Below are 21,209 nucleotides of genomic sequence, written 5' to 3'. Positions count from 1 at the left end.
GACATGCTTATAAGATGGAAACGAAGTAGGTATTTCACTGATGTATGTGATTGTAATAAATAAATGTAACGTTAATAGTCAGTTTCATATTAATTAGGGATAATACATGTATTTGGTATTACCATTTGGATGAAGATTGTTTATATGCGGTGTTTACACTTACTTATTAATCCAGTTTAAAAGGGTGTATCATATAAAATACTAGTAATGACATGCTATGTCGTGAATGTGTGAATAAATAAAAAAGATGACGCATATCATAATGGATTATGTCACACTTCATATTAAACACTAATGTCATTTCTTGCTCATAGACAAGTGCTTGTGTATTTGACATCTGTATATGCTTGTTTTGTTAAATAACATGAAGAAAATGTTGTCAATTTATAGGAACAACTTTGAGAAGGCTTATTTAAGCCAAATTAATAATAAAATAACAATTATATTTTATTTTAATAAACAAAAATGGTTGAAATTATTCATACACAATTTGCAATTATGTATAATTTTGTTCGACTGAAACTAATTGAAGTTCTTATGAACCTACCTGAATATAACTATATGTACTAGTCAAATCTCAACTTCAAAGGAACAATGGTGTTATTTTTTCAGTGATACATTGTATGCTGATTACATGTGCAGGAGGAAAATGAAACCAGACAGATTATGGACTCAAACGCAACCCGTAAAAAAGCTAGGAACTGGAAGTCACTCAGTGTTCTTGTTTACAGTCATGTGTTCAATGCTGCAACAACATTAATATTATAGCTGGCTCTGGACTCAACCTTATGCATCTTAAAATCATCTTTGAACGCGATGGTCGCAAGAACATTTTTATAATAAAAAACTTACGATCAGCCCAGGGTCACCAATGCCAAGCGTCTTTTGGAGACACTTATTCCAACCTGTCGAAGTTCTTAAAAGAACTACCATGACAATCATGTATTTGTTTTGTTTGTCATAATAAGTTTAATATCACTAGTATCACTAGTCATTGATAAATTGACAAATGCTATTTTCATTTTGTGTTTGAATGAATGATTAAATGTGCCTTGCTACTTAATTATTAATGTTCTTATTTCCCTGTAACATTTTCAAGTCTTATTCATAGAAGAACGCATTTCACGTGCAATTTCAAACTAGGTAAGCAAATCGTACTGCACTGAGTAGGTTCCATCTCACACATGATATATGATATGGATGTATGCTTATATGTTCATGAGTTTATTAAAGGCTTTTCCTTTTTTTATCTATTTATAATAATTGTTGAACATTTAGCTCATCTTTATGCTCACATATCAAAATCTCATATTCAGTATGGCGTTTCTGGAAAGGGGGGGGGGGTAACCTTGATTGTAAAGCGGGAACTTTTCGTTTTCACTGGTGACCCCCATTTTTAGCTTATTATTATAAAGCCTATTATATATGAAATATATATAGTTGAGCTATCCTACTCACCCGGCGTCGGCGTGAGCGCGAGCGTGCAAATGTTGAAGTTTGCGTACCACCCAAATTTTTCCTATGTGCCTTGACATATTGCTTAAATATTTTGCATACTTCTTAACCAACATGTCCCCCACGTATAAACAAGAGCAGACAACTGTACCAAGTATTTCGTAAGAAATATGGCCCTTTGTTAACTTAGATTATGCATATTATTAATGTTCAAGTCTGCGTACCACCACAAATATTTCCTATGTCCCTCGACATATTGCTTTAATATTTTGCATACTTCTTTACCAACATGACCCCAACCTTTAAACAAGAGCAGACAACCGTATAAAACATTTTGTATGAATTATGGCCCTTTTTTCACTAAGAATATGCATATTATTAATGTTAAAGTGTGCGTACCACCCCACATATTTCCTATGTCCCTTAACATATTGCTTTAATATTTTGCATACTTCTTAACCAACATGTTCCCAAACTTTAAACAAGAGCAGTCAACTGTATCAAGCATTTTGTAAGAATTATGGCCCTTTTTTACTTAGAATATGCATACTATTGATAAATCTATGTTAAATTTTGCGTACCACCTCAACTATTGTCAATGTCCCTTTACCTATTGCTTTCATATTTTGCAAACTTCTTAACCAACATGACCCCAATCTATAAACAAGAGCATTCAACTGTACACAAGCCTTGTGTAAGAATTATGGCCCTTTTTTCATTTAGAATATGCATATTATTGATAAATCTATGTTAAAGTTTGCGTACCACCACAAATATTTTCGATATCCGTTGACATATTGCTTTTATATTTTGCAAATTTTTTTACCAACATGACCCCAATCTATAAACAAGAGCAGACAACTGTATCAAGCATTTTGTTAGAATTATGGCAATTTTATGTCTTAGTAACTGAATATTTTCTTAAATTTTGTGTTTAGATCCACTTGACTTCTAAATTATCAAAGCTATTGCTTTCAAACTTCAAATATTTTCTTACTACCATTAGGGTACGGTACCGGGCAAGTTAAATTGTATCTTGACCTTTGACTGACATTGACTCTTAAGGTCACACGAATAAATTTTAGTTAAATTGCCATAAATTCTTTATGCATGATATTATTTTATTCATAATTTGACAACACAACACATACCTCAATACAACAATGGACTCCACCCAAACACAACAATACCCCAGGCCCCAACCCAGAATCCCTGCATCCCCCGCCACCCCCTTTTATATTTTTGAAAGAGTGTCTTATAAATAACCACACCCCAAATTATACCCCCGCTCACCCCCCTACCCACCCACCCCCCCAAAAAAAATTATTTGAAGCATTGTTAAAAATAAATAAATATTTATTTACTTTATTTTTAAGGACCATCCAAACATCCAACCCAAGCTATTGCTATCAAACTTGAAAAAAAAATCTTATTAGTTTGTTTTATGTCTTTACAAATGTTCAATACATTGTTGAAAATATACCTGAACTATAACCTTAACCTTATTGAATAATTTGAACAATTTCCCCATTATGGCTTATGTTATACTGTCAAGCACTCGAATAGTTGAGCACGCTGTCCTCTGACAGCTCTTGTTTTCTTTATTTTTCATTCATGCATACATTGTAGATGATTTCTATGTTCGAAGATTGTAATTTCCTTTTGCCGTGTTTTTGTATGCCCCCTTTCTTAGAAAAGAGGGCATATAGTGATCGGACTGCCCGTCTGTCCGTCTTTCCGTCATACTTTGCGTTTAGGTTTCGAAAAATGCTAATAACTTCTATGTCCCTTGAGATAAAGCCTTCATATTTGTTATGCATGTTTAAATGGACAAGGCCTTTCCATACGCACATACATTTTGACCCCTGTGACCTTGACCTTGAACTAAGGGTCTGCGTTTAGGTTTCAAAATCTGCGTTTAGGTTTCGAAAAATGCTCATAACTTCAATGTCCCTTGAGATATAACCTTCATATTTGGTATGCATGTTTATATGGACACAGGCCTTTCCATACGCACAAATGTTTTGACCCCTGTTACCTTGACCTTGAACGCAGAGTCCGCGTTGAGGTTTCGAAATCTGCGTTTAGGTTCCGAAAAGTGCTTTAACTTCTATCAAAGCGTTTATAGGCGGCATATGTCATCCTATGGTGACAGCTCTTGTTTGACAATTTAATTTAAAAAAAAAAGACTCATGACTAGAGATTGCAATTTTTCTCGTTTTCGAAGGATGATGACATCACTTGTTTGTTAATTGTTACGTCCCCCTTCGAAGAAGAGGGGGTATATTGTTTTGCACATGTCGGTCGATTCGTCTAGGTCAAAGGTCAAGGTCACAGTGACTCAAAACAGTACTATGGTTTCCGGATGATAATTCAAGAATGCTTAAGCCTAGGATCATGAAACTTCATAGTAACATTGATCATGACTGGCAGATGACCCCTATTAATTTTCAGGTCACAAGGTTAAAGGTAAAGGTCACAGTGACAAAAAACCTATTCACACAATGGCTGCCACTACAACTGACAGCCCATCTGTGGGCATGCATATTTTACAAACACTTGAAAGTGTTGTTTGTTCAACATTTGTATGAATGAGAGTTAATTTTGTAAATAAATGGTTCACAAAAAATGGAGGAAGGGTTCAAAACTGAAAATGTCAAAAAAAAAGTTGTACGGTGAATTGTATTTAAACTTTAATGATCAATGCAGAATACCACAATATTTAGAAATATGCGAAAAAAGAAGAGAAAATAAATATGTCAACACCCTCAACCTGCGCAGAAAGCGTGAACTTTTTCATACAATTTTCTTTTCTTTCATTTTAATGAATGCGGTTAGAGTCCCGGTATAGCTATGGTACATAAGAAAATCGGCGCTCTGTTGAAATGCCACCCGCGTGGATGACTGTGTGGAATATTTTCATTCTGTTTTTTTGTTGTTGGATAAATCATAGACGCGTTAATCGACCAGAATATATAAACACGAATTTTAACATGATCCCGTTCTCCATTTAAACGTAGGTTGGGGGGGGGGGGCGTTGGGGGGGGGGGGCACAGGATCTTTTCCTGTTCAACATCAATGACAGCTGCATGGCGAAAGCCATCAACGGAAAATATTTTTTTTGTACACGATTAACATGTAAATACTATCACTATCAAAAAAGGATGTTAACCTATTTTCTAATTAAAAAGAAACTTTGTTGTTTTTCAACATTTTGTTGTTCTGTTCATTGTTCCAATTTACCACTGCTGTCTCAATTCAATCAAACCAATCGCGTGATAGGTTGAAATTATTAGTGTGTTAAAATACTCAACCGATCGGAACACCCCTGCAAATCAATAACTTCATGTACAAGGAGCATTTGCTTGTTGTTGCAGTGGGCTAAACATTTTGACGACTTTATTTGTATTGTATTAAAGATTTAATTGTGTTTTATATTTTATGTCATTTAGTTCGTGCATGTTTCTCTACGAAGCGCATTTGGACAAATATACAGAATAGTATATTATAAATATAATTTTTAAGCTAATATTTTAAGTTTATATTTTTGCGACGTTTCCCCTTTGACTACTGTTCTCTCGTTTTATAATGCAGAACTTTGTTCTGAATCACACACTTGGCAAAAGATAAATATGTTTAATTATGTATAGATGTTAATGACCATGCAAGTATGTACATAATTATGAATTGAATGTAATTTCAGACGAGATGGCATGAAAAACAAGTTAAATTGCGTAATGTTCATTTTTTTACAAAAAACGGCCGTTTTACAAAATGCACCATTGGCAACATTACAAAGTTGCCTAATCTATCATTCGTCGGTTGACATTTGTGGTTAGAAACAAATTTCTTACGCACGTTTGTCAACTCGTGTTTAAGTATATTGAGATTTTGAAATCTTCGTCACGCGTTTATTAAAACAGTTTCGAAATTTCATCAATCAATGCAATCAACGATTTCTACTGATTACTGATGTTTAACACATTTAACAAAATTACTATTTTTGAAATTTGTAAAATGTGTTGAATTAAGTCGAGCAAAATTGTAGACTTTGCATAAACAGGTGGCTTCTACTATGTTTTGTAAGGAACACTGTGTTTACAATTGGTTATATAATAAGAAAATCGCACATTTATTTTTTAAAACTATTCTTCGATAGGTCTGCTTTAAAGGGACTTTTCAAAGAATTTGGCATGTTTTTAAGTTTGCAATTAAATGCAGTAAATTGATAAATATAGACATCAGACCTATAGAGTTTCAGTATAAAACTAAAATTAAATTAAAGAAGAAAGAACAACATCCACACCTAGTCTCGAAGCTTAAAATTTGGCAGCTGAAACATCACTCGACCATAAGTGCTGCCTTAACACTATGAAAATTGTATTCGTTATATAAGCAATCCTCGTAATGTCACAAGAAATAACGATAACAACAAACCTTTCCAAATTAAACAATCGTTTCGCGTTTTAATGCTTTATAATTTTCAGTCTTTACAATCGTCAACATATGCATATTATTGATATTTAAGAGCATGGGTGATGTTAAGTATTACTGTTTCCTGGCAAAGCATACTATAACGAAAATTTGAAAGTATTACATTGTTTTTAATTTTCCCTATTTATCAAAACTTAAAAAACTCTTTAAGGGACATACAATTTGTCACCAATGATTACGAGATTTCAACTTATTAGTTCAGCTATTTATGTTTAACTTTCGACTACCATTAACATTTTAAATAACTCAAGTAATTGTTATTGGAACTACAAAATAGTTATATACATTGGTGGTTGTATCACAGTAATGTACGACTAATTATTTCAGTAACGACTAGTTGTTTGTCTTTCCGATGAAATCAATCAACTCGATCTATCGTACTCGTGATTTAATTCCTGACTATCGAAACTGCAAACCATGGGTTATTACCGCAATAGCCAACATTAAGCCGTTAATTATTTTTTATGTAGTTTCGTACAGGTTAAATTTAAAATCAATCTTACATATATTCAAATATTACCGGTAAGTTGGAATTTATTTGAACATACGTTCCTTAAATGAGAGTCGCAAAGACACTATTCTTATTATTATTTCGTAATAACCAAAACGATATCCATCGTAACCAATATAACTTATTGTCATATTTAAATATGATAGTTATAACGATAGTTTAGACGAAAACGTTGAATAATAACAATACTTTTTATTTCAGAGCAAGTTTGTTGCTTATATGGTGTCTCTCTTGCGACCGCCGTGGTCCCGAGATCGATTTTTCGAAGAGCGTTTTTAAAGATATTTGTTGTGGTGTGGTGTTAGTGATAGATCCTACTTTGTATATTATAATATTTAATTTTGTCATTAAGTAATGTGTTTGTTGTTAATCAAGTCAACCAAAGAAACACATATCGTTTTTTGCTTAATAATATGTTGCATTATGTTGTCCATTATATAACGATTTACGTATAAAATATAATATCCGGACACCATGGTCTAACATAAGCATATACATATCAATGTCTAGTACTTACGGTGGCATATAGGTTCCATTCACTTTGTGGCACTTTTTCTGTTTAGTCATCACTGTCCTAATAACTAGATATGCATGGTCACTGGGGAAATACATTTAAGAGAACAATGACGTACATTCAACCATATCTGGCGGTCAATAAAGTATTAATTATACACGAACTGCTTATATAAACAAGCTTATATAAACAGGTTAAATAAGCCTATATAGTAAGAAATAATGTAACGACCATAAAGTGATAGACATTGTTATAACTCGTATATAGTTATATTTTTTATGGTTATGAGTTTATGTCAAAGTGATGGATAACGCTGTTTACTCCCTAAAACAAGCGGGTCAGCGCCAAGGTTACCATTTTTGTAAAAAACGGGCCGTGTTGAAACCTCTATTCGAGCTGAGCCGAGCCGAGCCTTTGTGGTAGCGCACAGTATACTTCCCAATTTCTGGCTTCACGGGAAAGTGCTTGAGACGGACATTTGTTTTTCTGGACGGATTATATTTTGTGTTGGAGTATCTCGTTTATTTCTTTACTGATTATTTCTCGTCTCAATTTCTTAAAGGAGAATTATATACTCATAAGAATAAGATACGTTTACAATACAATATATACACGAACATTTAATCAAGAATAAAAGTTGTTATATGCTAGAAAAAGACTTGTTGCCTTATTTTGCAAACTGATGAGTAATTTACGAACCTGGGACATTACTTTTTTTCTATCTCGTGGCCTCGACTTAGTAACTCGGGGCCACGAGCTATCTATGTCGTGGCCTCAAGTTACTAAGTCGAGGCCTCTAGATAGAACAAAGAGGAGTGCAAAACTAAATAAAAGTGGAGTGCAATTGAAAAAAAAACGGTGAAGTAAATAAAGGAAGGGTGCATTAAACAAAATAGGATATAGTTTTAGCTATCTCGAGGGAACGACTTAGCTAACTCGTCGCCAATAGTTAGTCAACAAATCAAAGTGTTTGTTACCGGTATGTCAATTTAACTTTAACCCACATGACTTTAATTTGATATATAATATTCCTTTTTTGTGTGTTTTTTTTCAACGTAAATACGTAAACCCAAATCCATACAGAACATACACTATGAATAAAACAACAAGACGTAAATTTATATATATATATATATATATATATATATATATATATATATATATATATATATATATATATATATATATATATATATATGTATATATATATATAACCAACGCAGTTAAGAAATCAGCAACCTGAATTAAACAGGTTTTACGATGTACATGTATACCCAAAATATGTAATGCTCAATAAATACATAAATACAATAACTCAATACACATTATTGCCAAAAAAGTTCATGTACACACAATTTCTCCTCTTTTGTTTTATGCACCCCTCCTTTAGTTACTGCAGCGCTCTTGTTTTAATTGCACTCCTCTTTTATTTAGTTTTACACTCCTCTGTTTTATATCTCGAGGCCACGACATAGTTAACTCGTGGCCACGAGTAAGTAAGTCGTGGCTCGAGTTACTAAGTCGAGGCCACGAGATAGAAAAAAGAAGAGTGCAATTTAAAAAAAAGAAGAGTGAATGTCACCTCTATGCCACCGTAAGTACTAATGTTCTTAAGCTCAAAAGTATTTGGTCGAAGCGTTCAAATTTAGATGTGAGAATTTAAATAGTCTAGCTGTTGTATTATCGCATGCTAACAAACATAATTGTATTTAAGAGTCACGCATGTTTTTGTTATGATTGTCATATTTGCTCATCTTAAATTTTATTATTGTATGATTTTTGTTCTGGCCATATTTTATGAACTTGTCAAAGGGCAGAATGCCGGATTGCCAATAAACTTTGAAACCATTGTTGTTTTAGAAATGCGGCTACACCACTCCCTACAAAAAAGTCAATTTAACCACAAATCGTGAACAAAAAATCCGCGGTTACGAAATTTTGCCTTTTATGCTAATGTTATGTAAAATTGGTCGTCATTCAGAATGCTTTTTTTCCAGTGTTTATTTTTTGCACGTTATGGCACTATATAAACGTCTTACTGTATCTACATATTCTTTCGGATTACAGATCGAGTTAAGAGATAAGCAACTTGGTAAGCCATTGCCTTATTTTCCTTGTCGTCGAAATGAAAATCTTAGCTTACTAGTTTATTTCATTGGATTTTGCTAAAACTAACTCTGGAATATCTATAATGCAACTAAAATAGTACAAAAGTCGAATATATTTTTTTGTATAAAACATGATTTTAAACATTGAGTTTGTCACAAGTAACCTCGGATATTCACTCATTTAAGCCCCAGTTCTAAGGGAAGATGAGGTATCTGGTCATTTTGGTGTTCGTGTTGCTATCTTCCTCAATATGCCTTTCCGCTCAAGGTAAAATTTCAGTAGCAATTTTAACGAATATTGTAATGCATTCATTATTATTTGCTTTGCCATGAATATCGATTTGATTGGTTCTGTTTGTTCAATCCAAAACAACAAATACATTATAGAATAAACCCGATAATTCCAAAACGATAATTTAAATTGTATAATCTTTTTTGTTTATATTAATCTTTATTGAAATCGCGACGTTCTTGTACTAAAAAATAGATTTAATTGCATATATCAACTTCTCCAGTAAGTGTAATTTTATTATAAAAATGTTGTTTAGTTTCATTTTAAATAATTAAAGTTGTCGTTATACGTATAGTTTTGAGTCATGTTACAGTCCGTCATATATGCAGCATAAATACATGTACATGTATTGGAAATTCTCATTAAACGTATTGTTCATTATAACCATGCTAAAAAAATAAAAGGGGTATACTGGAGTCAACATGGACGTGTGTCCGTCTTTCTGTCAGTATGACCGCATACACCGACTTGTCCAATGGCATTCTTTTTAAAATTTCAATATACAACATTCTTACCTTCAGGAATCATTCCTTATGATATTAACTTATGTATGCGAGATTTGTAACATAAAACAATTAAACATTCGAAAACTTGTACCAATTTTTCAATGAAGACATTGAATAACATCATGTTTTGACATACGCTATTATCAAACTTACGTCCTTAAAATAACATATACCGCACGTGTAATATTACGTGTATACAATCGCTATCTACAACGTTTTCTCACGAAATTCCCTTGATGTAAACATAAGCAACGCTTTGGGAGTGATAAGGTTTATATAGCCCTATATAGCGATATAATAAAAAAAAGAGTATTCTCTGAAATCACAATTCTACTGTGTTTTTGCATGACAGTTAAAACACGTAAATTTACTTATACAATTCCTGGTTGAATACCTATGCATAATTCATCGTAGCGGAAACTGCAGTAAAATTATAACAAAATAAAATTTACGTTGGTATGTTCGCGATTAGTTGCGAAGATTTTATATTCCGAAAAGAACACACGTCACTACATGTTTCAATCATAGGTAACAAGGGAGGTCAAGGTGGAAAAGGTGGAAGAAACGGCGGCGGAGGTGGTGGTGGCGGCAAAGGCGACAAAGGCGGTGGTTCCGGTGGACAGGGAGGTAACCATGGTAAGAACGTTGCAAATGGCAAGGATGCGACCTCTATATTCGAAGGCGGATGAGGAGGCGGAAGTAGTGCAGCTGGGCGCAAGGGCGGAAAGGGAGGAGAAGAGGGCTTATTGGGTTTTGATCACAAAACATCAAATTTTTATAAAACAGATAAACGACAAATTTAAATAAATAATGGTATGCAGCCACAAAAAAGACATTGCCACTGATATCACGTCGTATTAGTTACACCATCATTCTTAAATATGGCTTACTTTACTATTACTGTTAAACTCCCTGAACTTGATGCTCTATATTTTATCAACGAAATCGGTTAGCCTGAGTAGACATTGTTTTAAGAGTTAAACATTTTTTTAAAGCACAGTAATACTGCAGCGGGATAAGCTATACACGCCAAACAAATATTAATTTTTGTGACTTCAGGTCAGATTAAAGCGGGTTAGATAATTTTCCAGGGCATATATATAGTTTTTATTTCTTTAGCAAGCAGTAAATGAATTCAAATAAAATTGCTTCTATCGGAAGTTCTTTGAAAGCCTCGGAAAGGAATCCGCGTGATTACTTTTCGAAAGGTGAATTTTTAAACTTAAAAAATACACAGAATTAAAACTTATTGGACAAATTATTATTGCAAAATGAATATAGGATCTGGCACGAGTTGTCATACCACACCATATTTTATTAAACGAGTTCAGGAATTTTGTTAGTAAGCGAGCCTATGGCGAGCTTACTAACGAATTTCCTAGACGAGTTTTACAAAATATGGTTTGAAATGACAACGAGTGTCAGATCTTTTTTATCACATGCTTTTAAATGAGCATATTAAATACATATTTACGCAAACATCATGATAAATCCCGAATGCGGTTGCATTTCGTGACGTCATTTGACATTGCAACGTCATTTCAGCAAAATATTGATGCGATTGGTCAATCGAACGAAAACTAAGCCAATTAAAACGCTTATAACACATGTGTAAAATAAAAATATTCGTAATGGTTATAGATCTATAACATAGGGAACAGGGTATGGCATGTGATAAATACCATTTGTGCAAAATATTTACATATAAACAGTCCAGAAAAAGGGACAAACTCCTAAAAAATATGAATCGAGCAATACAGGAAATATTTCTTGGTGGGTTCCATTCATAGCGCACAACTGAAGATGTAATCAATTTGAAGTAATGTTACCCTTTATCAATCGTAGTCTCTGATATATGATTATTCATATAAGAAAATAATTTCTGTCATGAAAACTTTCATTATTTGGAATGTAAATTTGAGTCGAAGGTTTGACATAAATATCTGAACTGATAACAGTGTTTAAGTCTCGCTAAGTTTTACGACGAATTGTATAATACGTAAAGTAAAGAAATGCGTATAGAAGGATAGTTAAAAAAATATAAGTGTAAGCTTACCTATGGTAACCAAATTTTTTACTTTAAAACATAGTTGTAGAAATATATTTATGTGATATGAAGTCCACAATTCAGCTCCACTATATTACAAACATTTGACAATGACTTTTCAATTTTAAAAAAAAAAGTTATTGCTTAATTTTGAAAACCATAAGTAAACAGTTTTGTTGGTCATTACACTGATGAACGTTATTTCGCAAGTGTTTAAATAAACACCTAAAGAGGATTTCAAAATCTCATTAGATTTAAAGAAAAGTCCACATAAGTGAGGGAGAAAAAAATAAACGAAAGTTTCTAACCACACATAAAATGCTTTATTAGGCAATTTCCTTAATCTTATCCAGGATGCATAAGGTTCTACAGCAGTTGTTTTTTTAGACTTCATTCGGGTACATACTCAAAATGATAGAACAGCATTTACAAGCGCCTTAACTTGCATCACAAATACGAATGTAAAAAGTGATGATTTAGTTCTTACGCAAACGCTTCGAATCTTTGTACACGCATGAACACGGTTTATTTCAGATCTAGGACACGTGTCTCTATACACAAATATAGGTCTTTTTGTATTGGTTTAAGTCCAACATGTTATGAATACTATTACAGGGTCCTATTCACGTTTTGGTAAATTGACACAATAAAAAAAAGAACTTCAGATTCGCAAATTTTCGTTTTTATTATGATATTTGCGAGAAAACAGTAAACCTGCACATTTACCATGCTCATACATATCAATTATACGCATCTTTTGACGATTAACAAAATGAAAATTATAAAGCGTTGTAACGCAAAACGATTGAATGATTTAGAGAGTTTATTTGTTGTCGTTATTTTTTGTGACACTTGGAGGATTTCTTATATAAAGTATAAAATACATCATTAATTGTATGAGCACGGATGGCCGAGTGGCCGAAGAGTTATTATTTTACTCCAGGAGTCAGTGGTTCGAGCCCAGTTGAGTTGTGTTTCATTTCTTTCAGTAATTTTTTTCATGTTTTTAATAGAGCTTTTTTAAATCCAATGTTTGCATTTATCAATATAAAGCATTTCATGACAAACTTCAATACAAGCCAAAATCTGTGAAAAGGTCCCTTTAATCCATGTATGCCTAGCGTCTAGAAAAAAAAGGCCTTGGCAAACAGCGTAGACCCAGATATGACGCCGCATGATGCGGCGTCTCATTGGGGTCTGCACAGTTTGCTTAAAAGAATTTCTGTAAGAAATATTCTAAATATATAAATAAATATACTTGACATCCCTAATTTTGGAAATACATTGATCTAATTTACAAGGACAGGAGGGTCCACTATGCATAAATGGGTTAAATTACATCACAAATACGAATGTAAAAAGTGATGATTTAGTACGTTCGCAAACGCTTCGAATATTTGTTCAACAATTATGAATTATAGTAATAGGTGTTCTCTAGTTATTGATTGCATGGCTGCTTTATTGGTCTATTATTCTACACTTTAAATATAACGTAACAAAAAGTATCGTTTAAGTTATGTTATTATTTTATCTTAAAGTATATCGTTTAATAGTGTTGTGCAATACTTGGCAATTCAGAGAATTGTACATATTCAGGTTTCGCAAAGTCGAGTTTGTTGCGTAGGACGCTAAAGCGAAATATTGCTTGAAAAGCAGTCTTCACCACAGGTGGAAGTAACGTACCCAGGATAGTAAAAAAAAAATTATTTTTTTTTTTTTTAGGAGCCCAATATATTCAATATAATATATAAAATCATGTTTAATGAGAATTTTTTTTTTCAAAGAGCCACGAAAAAAAATCCCCACCCTCTGATATTGGAATCATAACAAGGTCATTAACTAGACTTTATTATAGACCTGTCTTCGCGGGCCGCAAAAATGTCAAAAAAAGCTTTAATCCAAAGCATCCCTTGATCCTCCTATGGGCAATTGGACAACCTTTCAAAAAAAGTTAACTTCAAAAATATCCGTCCAGACGTTAACTCACAGTCGGTCGAAAACCGAGCAATATTTCGAGTCCGTTTGTCAACCCGAATAAATCTTCTACAGACTTTCAAACAATATTTTTGACTTTTCTCCGCTTATTCGAAAGCTCGCGTCCTATTCATTATTAAAAACAACGAGGCGTGTCACATAATGCATGCATATGCAACCACGAATACCAAAGAGTTCATTCAAATCGACTTCATTGCGATCAAATTTCGGTGTTTTTTGTTTGTCTCTCTCCGAGAAATATTAACAGACGCCATATGTTTTACATTCGGAAGTACCTTGGATTTGATCCGTATGTATGAAATATTCTGAAACAAGACCGCTGATTGGTCAGTCATACAGGAATTTAACTTGCTCCCGGCTTCATCCTAGTGTTAACCTTTTCCTCACGCTATACGATAGCGTGGGAAATCCATGCCGGGCACAAAACCAAAAATAAACAAATACACGTGTATAACAATAACATTCAAACTGGTCTATAATCTATCGAGATTTGTGTGTATCTCTTCGTAATTACAAGTGTTGGTAACACAATCATGTAGTGGGGATATACTTTGAGTTTGTATTCGTGTAGCAGAAAGTATTGGTGTTTCAAAATCGCGATCTTGTTCGACGTATTAAATACTTGTAGTTTTAAAAAATATATACATGTAGTGTCGTATTTATGAGTACTTATATCTATAAATATGGATATTGAACATCAAAAAGCGTTTGATCTGTGTCTGGAAGGACATAACGTGTAAGTTACAGGCCAGGCAGGAACTGGTAAGACTTTTCTATTGACCATAATAGCACGAGCTCTGAAAGCTCGGGGAAAGCATGTTCAAGTGACAAGTACCACTGGCATCGCTTCTACTGCATTTTCTGCAGATTTGAAAGCAACCACCATCCACAGGTGGTTTGGCCTACATGATGGGCGGTATGAGGCCAAACACACAGCTGAAATCATAATGACAAGTCCTAAGCAGGAGAACACATTTAGCTGAGATTTGCAAAAATGATGTTTTAATCATTGATGACGTGTCCATGTTGTCCAGAAAAATGTTCGACCAATTGGAGCAGATATGTTCCATTGTGAGGGGGTCAACAAAGTATTTTGGGGGCATGCAAATCATTTTGTCACCAGCTCCCCCCAGTGCCAAATAAACAGAATAATGACGTTGGGGAGTTTTGTTTTGAGAGCCAAGTATATAAGCATGCCATTCCCCACAAAGTTATTCTAAACAAGATTATGAGGCAAATAAATGAGGACTTTGCAAAGGTTATAAATGAGGTGTCAACAGGAAATGTATCTGAGTTTACTCTTGATTTCTTAGAAACTGTTAGCAAATCAACAGGATATGATTCCCCTTCCTCAGTGAAGCTCTTTGCAAACAATTTTCTTGTTGACACTTATAACAGAAGAAAATTATTGGAAGCCAGCGGGGATATCACTGAGTTTAAGTCCGTTGACAAGGGGGAAAAACGCCATTTAATGAATATATGCGCTCAGCCAACACTGTGGCTTAAAGATGGATCACCAGTCATACTTCTTCGGAACCTTTCAAGGAGCCTGGTAAATTGTTTAACCGGAACTGTTGTTGGATTCGATTCAGATGGACCTATTGTCAAATTTCCATCAGTTAACATTACAACAACCATTAAGAAGTTGGAATTTTCCGGTATGTTTTTTTCATGTTCAATATTAAAACATTATGCAAATAGGCATGGTGAATCTTTTTGCAATACCACAATGACAATCCATCCAATCACAAGTAGGCCTATATCAATAATTTAGTACATCTTAAAATTATAGTGATTATAACTTTTTTATTAACGCTTGAAATATAAAAAAAAACTATAAATAAATATTTGTTAATAAAACATCAACAGTTTATAGTGTTGTTTAAAAGTTTGAAAAACAACTAAAAATAAAAATGTTATCACATGTTTAATTTAAAAAAATCATATGTATCATATAATTTTTTTTTTTTTATTACATCAAACAGTTAATAGTGTTGTATAAAATGTTCAAAAGAAAAATCTTTCAAATTGATTTAATTGATCAAACGTGTATCTAAATCGTATTTCTTAATCATCATTGCAGTGTACATTCCGAAGCTGAAGAGAAATCTAGCAACAAGAGAGCAAATACCTCTAAAGCTAGCTTATGCATTGACGATTCATAAAGCACAAGGGATGACTCTAGACAGGTACATGTACATAAAGACCAAAACTATTATTTGTTGTTTCCCCTCTTGCTAATGCTACTGGCCAGTATAAAAGTGTATGGTGACCTTTGACCTTGAAGGATGACCTTGACCCTGAACTTCGTCCACTCAAAATGCGCAGCTTCATGAGAACGCTGCTTTGAATTATTTTATTTTTTTGTCCTTTGACCTTGAAGAATGACCTTGACCTTGAACTTCCACCACCACTCAAAATATGCAGCTTCATGAGATACACATGCATGCCAAATATCAAGTTTCTATCTTCAATAATGCAAAAGTTATGGCCAACGTTTAAGTTTTTTTTGGTACGGATGGGCAGACTGACATACACACATACTGACATACTGACTGATGGACAGTTCAACTGCTATATGCCACCCTACCGTGGGCATAATAAAGTAACAAGATCTACTTTAATTTTACAAATTATAACTTTTTTGATTCCACATGTTGATTTTGAAAAAAATATGTTGGAAATATAATTCCTGCATGGAATAAAAACTATGCCGTCATTAATTTGGCCTATTCTGTTAATATAAGAAAATTATAGAAATGCTCAATGCTGTTCTAGCAGAAAAATGATAGTATTTTGCTTGAAATTTGTACCATATTCTCCTAAAAAATAAAGATTTCATCACATACCGGTAGATCTTCATAGCTTAAAATTTACATGTTGACAGTATTCTTTTTGATGCAATGATTTTTGATACATAATTTACATGATACAAACATTCATATATATCTATGTTTACTACTTCCAGTGTGGAGATTGACTGCAGTCAAATTTTCAAAGCTGGACAACTAGGCGTGGCTATAGGCAGAGTCAGAACAGTTGATGGCCTGGGGATCAAACATTTTCACCCAAGATATTGTCTACCTCAGCCTATTTCTATTGATATGTATTTACAGCAGCCTTCAAAGGACCCAGAACCTAATACACACTGCTGTAAACTGGATAGGTATGTCTTTTAATACATTGATGCAGGGGGGGGGTACTTAGGTCAAAGAAAAAGGCTTGTTTCCGCTACCGGCTCTGAATAAAAAAAGGTAGGGAATTTTTAAAGAAATGTTTAGAATATTCACAGACACTTTCTGTAATCAATAAACACAGAAAAAAAACATAATGCCCTCTAGATATGATACACTATTATTTTTTTAACCCTTTAGGCGCTGGAACCGAATTTTGAAGGCCTTTGCAAACAGTTTGGATCCAGATGAGACGCCACAAAACGTGGCGTCTCATCAGGATCCAAACTGTTTGCTATTCTGATAGTATTCTTTGTTGTTGTTTTTTTTAAGAAAATGCTTATTTTAGACATTCAGCAGACGACATTTTAGCAGACGACAGATTACCCAGCATGCAAAGGGTTAATAATGGAAAATCAAAGGATTCTTTATCCACTCTCTATTCATTGCTGAGTGGTAATGAACAATACACCGCTCAGTTTCAAAAGAAAGTAGATCAATTATATACTTGTATGTGGTACCTAGCGTATAATATCTGTAAAAGAATATGTAAATTTCATAAAATTTTATTCTTAATTAAAAAAACAAAACAAATTTAGGGTCGTTGGCCAAATAAAAAATAGGGTCGGTAGGAATAGCAGAAACAAGCAATTTATTTGGCCTTTTAAAAGCAATGTTTAAAGCAAATTGCTACATTGTTTGGAAGTGAATGTACTTAAATCCCTTTGGATTTTGCTTTAGATCAGACATATCCGAATGTGGCATCTGATCTGGATTCAATCTGTTTAAAACAAACAGTCTGTATCCAGATCAGATTCCACATTCTGATATGTTTTTGAACGAAGTTAAGAAAATGTTAATTTAAGAAATAAAGCTGACATCATTTTTCAGGTGCAGACATTTTCCCAGCATGCAAAGGGTTTGGATAAATGTTCTTTGGTATTTAAACAAAATACAGGCTTTTTTTATAATTTAGATACATTGAATGTACATATTTCATTCAAACAGATGCTTAGCAATAATAATTAAACTAAAGAAAAAATTATTACCATTAGTATTTTTATTCCACATGACTCTTACGTTCAAAGGTTGAGCAAGTCACAAATATAGTTGAGACACGAATGTAGTTGTAGTTGAATATATATCGTTTGTTTGGCACTTTTCACATAATGAAAGGCACAAGTATGTTGTTGTTTGCACACATAAACATATCACATCTTGTAAAACAGACATTTGGTACTTCTGATTAAAAACCTGATAGGTACTCTCACATATAAATTGTTGGTACTTGTCTCTGTGACTTTAAATTTAATAATTTGGTCTTCATTTAACTTTACCATATGTCCATTATCATACAACTGTTTGATTTGATGAGAAATGTGTTTTTTACATTCTCAAAACTTTTATTTTAGTAAGTTTACTGTCAGAAGTACTGATCATTTTCCTTCTACCAGTTGTTTGTTGAAACATAAATGATTGTGCTGCCTGCTTAAGTGTTGCCTTTCCTGCATTACTTTTTTTAGAAATAATATTCTGTCCAAGAATGATAGAATTTTGGCTTTACCGATATTGCAATGCATTAGGATTTGTATTAGCCCCGTTATATGTAGATCTTTGCTGGCAGAAATGATTCTCCACAATGTCAGAATTTATTAAAGCTGGCGTAATATAAGCTGAATCATTACACGAAAAAACTGCATAGCAAAGTTCACAGAAGCCTAACAAGCATGAATGTAAGTCATCTCAGCACTGTGGAGACATCAGCTTCTAGGATTTTTCTACAGAGCTTATACTGTCAGATTGTATGCTATTGCTCCAATCTGTGAACCAATACTCAATTTCTTTTAATATTTGAAGTCTATTATCATCTCTGGACTGTACTGGTGCACGGTCATTGAATAAATCAATGATTTGCGATGTTTTTTTCAAGAATTGAACAATGCCATTTAAAACTTTCCCATTCACTAGACTGCTTTGGTATTGGCACATTAAATACATCATGTCGTTGTTCAAGACCTCATTTGCGAGGTGATTCCGCATTTTAGACTGCGTTGATGGGTAAATGTGCTCTTTGGTCAACTTCCTGTGCAGTTTAAGCCCATTTTCCTGGTCCCATTCAAACGCATTTATCCACATTTGCCACTGTATTGGGGACTCATCAGGTAGGAGAAGATTTCTTGTACAACCCTTTGATATTCCACTTTTCATTATATTGTACCTAACCTTTTTAATAACATGAGAAACATCCATCATCAGTATAACTGAATTTTTGGGATCCTCTGGGCTCTGTGCAACCATTGTCTGTGGATTTTTCCCCAAGTTGATACTTTGGAATGTTCTATTGCTTTGGGCTCCATCCATAAACGTGAAACTAGTTGAAAATCCATACATTGAAAGGGAAACAACTGCTTCCCAAAACAATGTATGGATATCATAAGCCGCAACGTTGTTGGTTATAAAGTGTCCAAAGGGGAATCTGAACCCTGTAAGTCCTAGAAATATGAATTGAAGGACATGAGTTCCTAATTGTCTCTCTTTTCTACCCATTCTAAGGGTGTTCATAACATTCCCCTCTTCGCCTACATCCACCAACCCGATAAGCTCAACCACATCTCCGTTCTTCTGGATCTGGAGGTCCTTCTGGATTGCCATTTCGTCCAGAATTATACCGCCTTTCCATCCATAAGGCGGTACGTTTAGCCGCAATGCTTCGGCATGCATCCATCTGGAAAAAGTATATAAAATAGCATAAACTTAGATGATTGAAATATATGCATATAACAATTTATAACAGCTTAACATAGGGAGCAAAGGGACTGACTGAATGTTCTCATTTAAAGCTGTCCTGTTTTCATACATACACCATGTGTATATTCAAGATGTTTCATTTACACGTTTGATAAAATGTGGCCACCACATTTTTTGCAGCTTAATCATAAATTATTGATTAAAGTTAAATCCCATTTTCAATAATTATTTACTCATTTACAAGACTTTTTAATACTTTATTAAGATAATACCATTTTCAATGATTTAATACATTTTTATTAACCCCCTTTTATGGCTGTGACATTACAAGTTCATGTGCAATATTGAAATAAGTGCTTTTTGAAACATATAATTTTGCAATTTTGACGACTGGTTTATATTTGTCAACATAAAAAGATTTGGTTTAGAAGACTTAAATGTATGCAGGCATTTATTTTGTATTAAGTGTAAAAAATATACTTTAGCTACTCAGTCTGGCCCAAACATTTTCATAGCAATTAAATTAATTGAGCCGCATCGCACAAAAATGTGCCTTAAGGCGATTGCGACCAGTTTGGGAAGTCCAGGCTGATCTGGATCAAAACTGGTCGCAATCGTCTTAAGGCCCATTTTCGTGCAACGCAGCTCAATAAATTTAATGTGCACCATCTGCATCTAAACTGTTTGCAAAGGCCTTTATATTTTGGTTTAAATACAGCCAAACCTGTCTTAAGCTGCCAATCATGGTGACATCAGATATTGGTGCATTTAATAAGTAAACAGCAAACTTGACTACCAAAAGGTGGCTGCTTTAGACATCTGATTGCTTAACAGATGTGATCCTTTAAGCAAGGTCAAACTTAGGCAAACAAGTTTTATCAGCTTACGGCTATGAAAAAATATATCGTTTTATTACATTTTTTTAATAAGACTAACTTGACCTTTTTATCATCCACTTTTTATCATCTGCTATTATGTTTTGAATACTCAATGACAACTCCATCCTCAAATCAGTCAACACAGAAAATATCAAATATGTCAAATTCAGAACTGGATCAAAAGAATTCTATAAATTGTAAAAAAATGTAAAAAAATTACTTGCCGCTAAGGCTTACCTAAATATCTCCTCATCAAAACCTATCTTATGTTGTACTCGGCTCTTATACAACACAAGCAGAGATGGCGAGGGTAAGACTAGCATTTCACTACTCCTCAGCAGTCCATATCCAACAGGACTCCTTGTATATAACTGAAGACAGACATTTATTATTTCTTTTGGCCAGCGCCTTCCTTTAGGATGTTTACCAACATTCTGAACCTGACTCAAAAGCAGTTCTTTCATACCATCAGACGCGGATGGAAGTGT

The 21,209-nt window shown here is 33.7% G+C and overlaps 2 protein-coding genes across 3 annotated transcripts in view; one reads left to right on the top strand and one right to left on the bottom strand.

Moving 5' to 3' along the window:
• Positions 1-9,040: 9,040 nt before the first annotated feature.
• Positions 9,041-21,209, top strand: part of LOC127857996 (uncharacterized) — a 161,048-nt gene continuing 148,879 nt past the window's right edge. Inside the window, exon 1 of the mRNA XM_052394826.1 lies at positions 9,041-9,066. The gene's annotated coding sequence lies outside the window, so the exon portion shown is untranslated. The remainder of the gene's footprint in view (positions 9,067-21,209) is intronic.
• Positions 13,785-21,209, bottom strand: LOC127857994 (uncharacterized). Of its 2 annotated transcripts, XM_052394823.1 has the most exons (3): positions 20,959-21,209; positions 19,689-19,820; positions 13,785-14,227 (listed from the first exon to the last, which is right to left on the bottom strand). In XM_052394823.1, exons 1-3 carry the CDS (start codon positions 21,183-21,185, stop codon positions 14,182-14,184), a joined length of 405 nt encoding a protein of 134 aa, XP_052250783.1. In that variant the 5' UTR covers positions 21,186-21,209; the 3' UTR covers positions 13,785-14,181. The 2 variants fall into 2 exon arrangements, with proteins under 2 accessions (XP_052250783.1, XP_052250781.1); XM_052394821.1 differs by lacking the exon at positions 13,785-14,227 and having other exon boundaries at positions 18,423-19,820.

This window comes from Dreissena polymorpha, chromosome 14 (genome assembly GCF_020536995.1).
Source record: "Dreissena polymorpha isolate Duluth1 chromosome 14, UMN_Dpol_1.0, whole genome shotgun sequence".
NCBI classification, from domain to species: Eukaryota; Metazoa; Mollusca; class Bivalvia; order Myida; family Dreissenidae; genus Dreissena; species Dreissena polymorpha.
The sequence above is the reverse complement of the archived record's forward strand: the minus strand, read 5'-3'. Positions and strand labels throughout refer to the sequence as shown.

Bases quoted from the DNA above. Each gene is read 5' to 3' on its own strand.
- LOC127857994 (XM_052394821.1), bottom strand. From the start codon at position 21,185: ATGAAAGAACTGCTTTTGAGTCAGGTTCAGAATGTTGGTAAACATCCT. The intron at 19,821-20,958 runs GTAAGCCTTAGC...TACTTTTTCCAG, and splicing joins TTTGATGAGGAGATATTTAG to ATGGATGCATGCCGAAGCAT.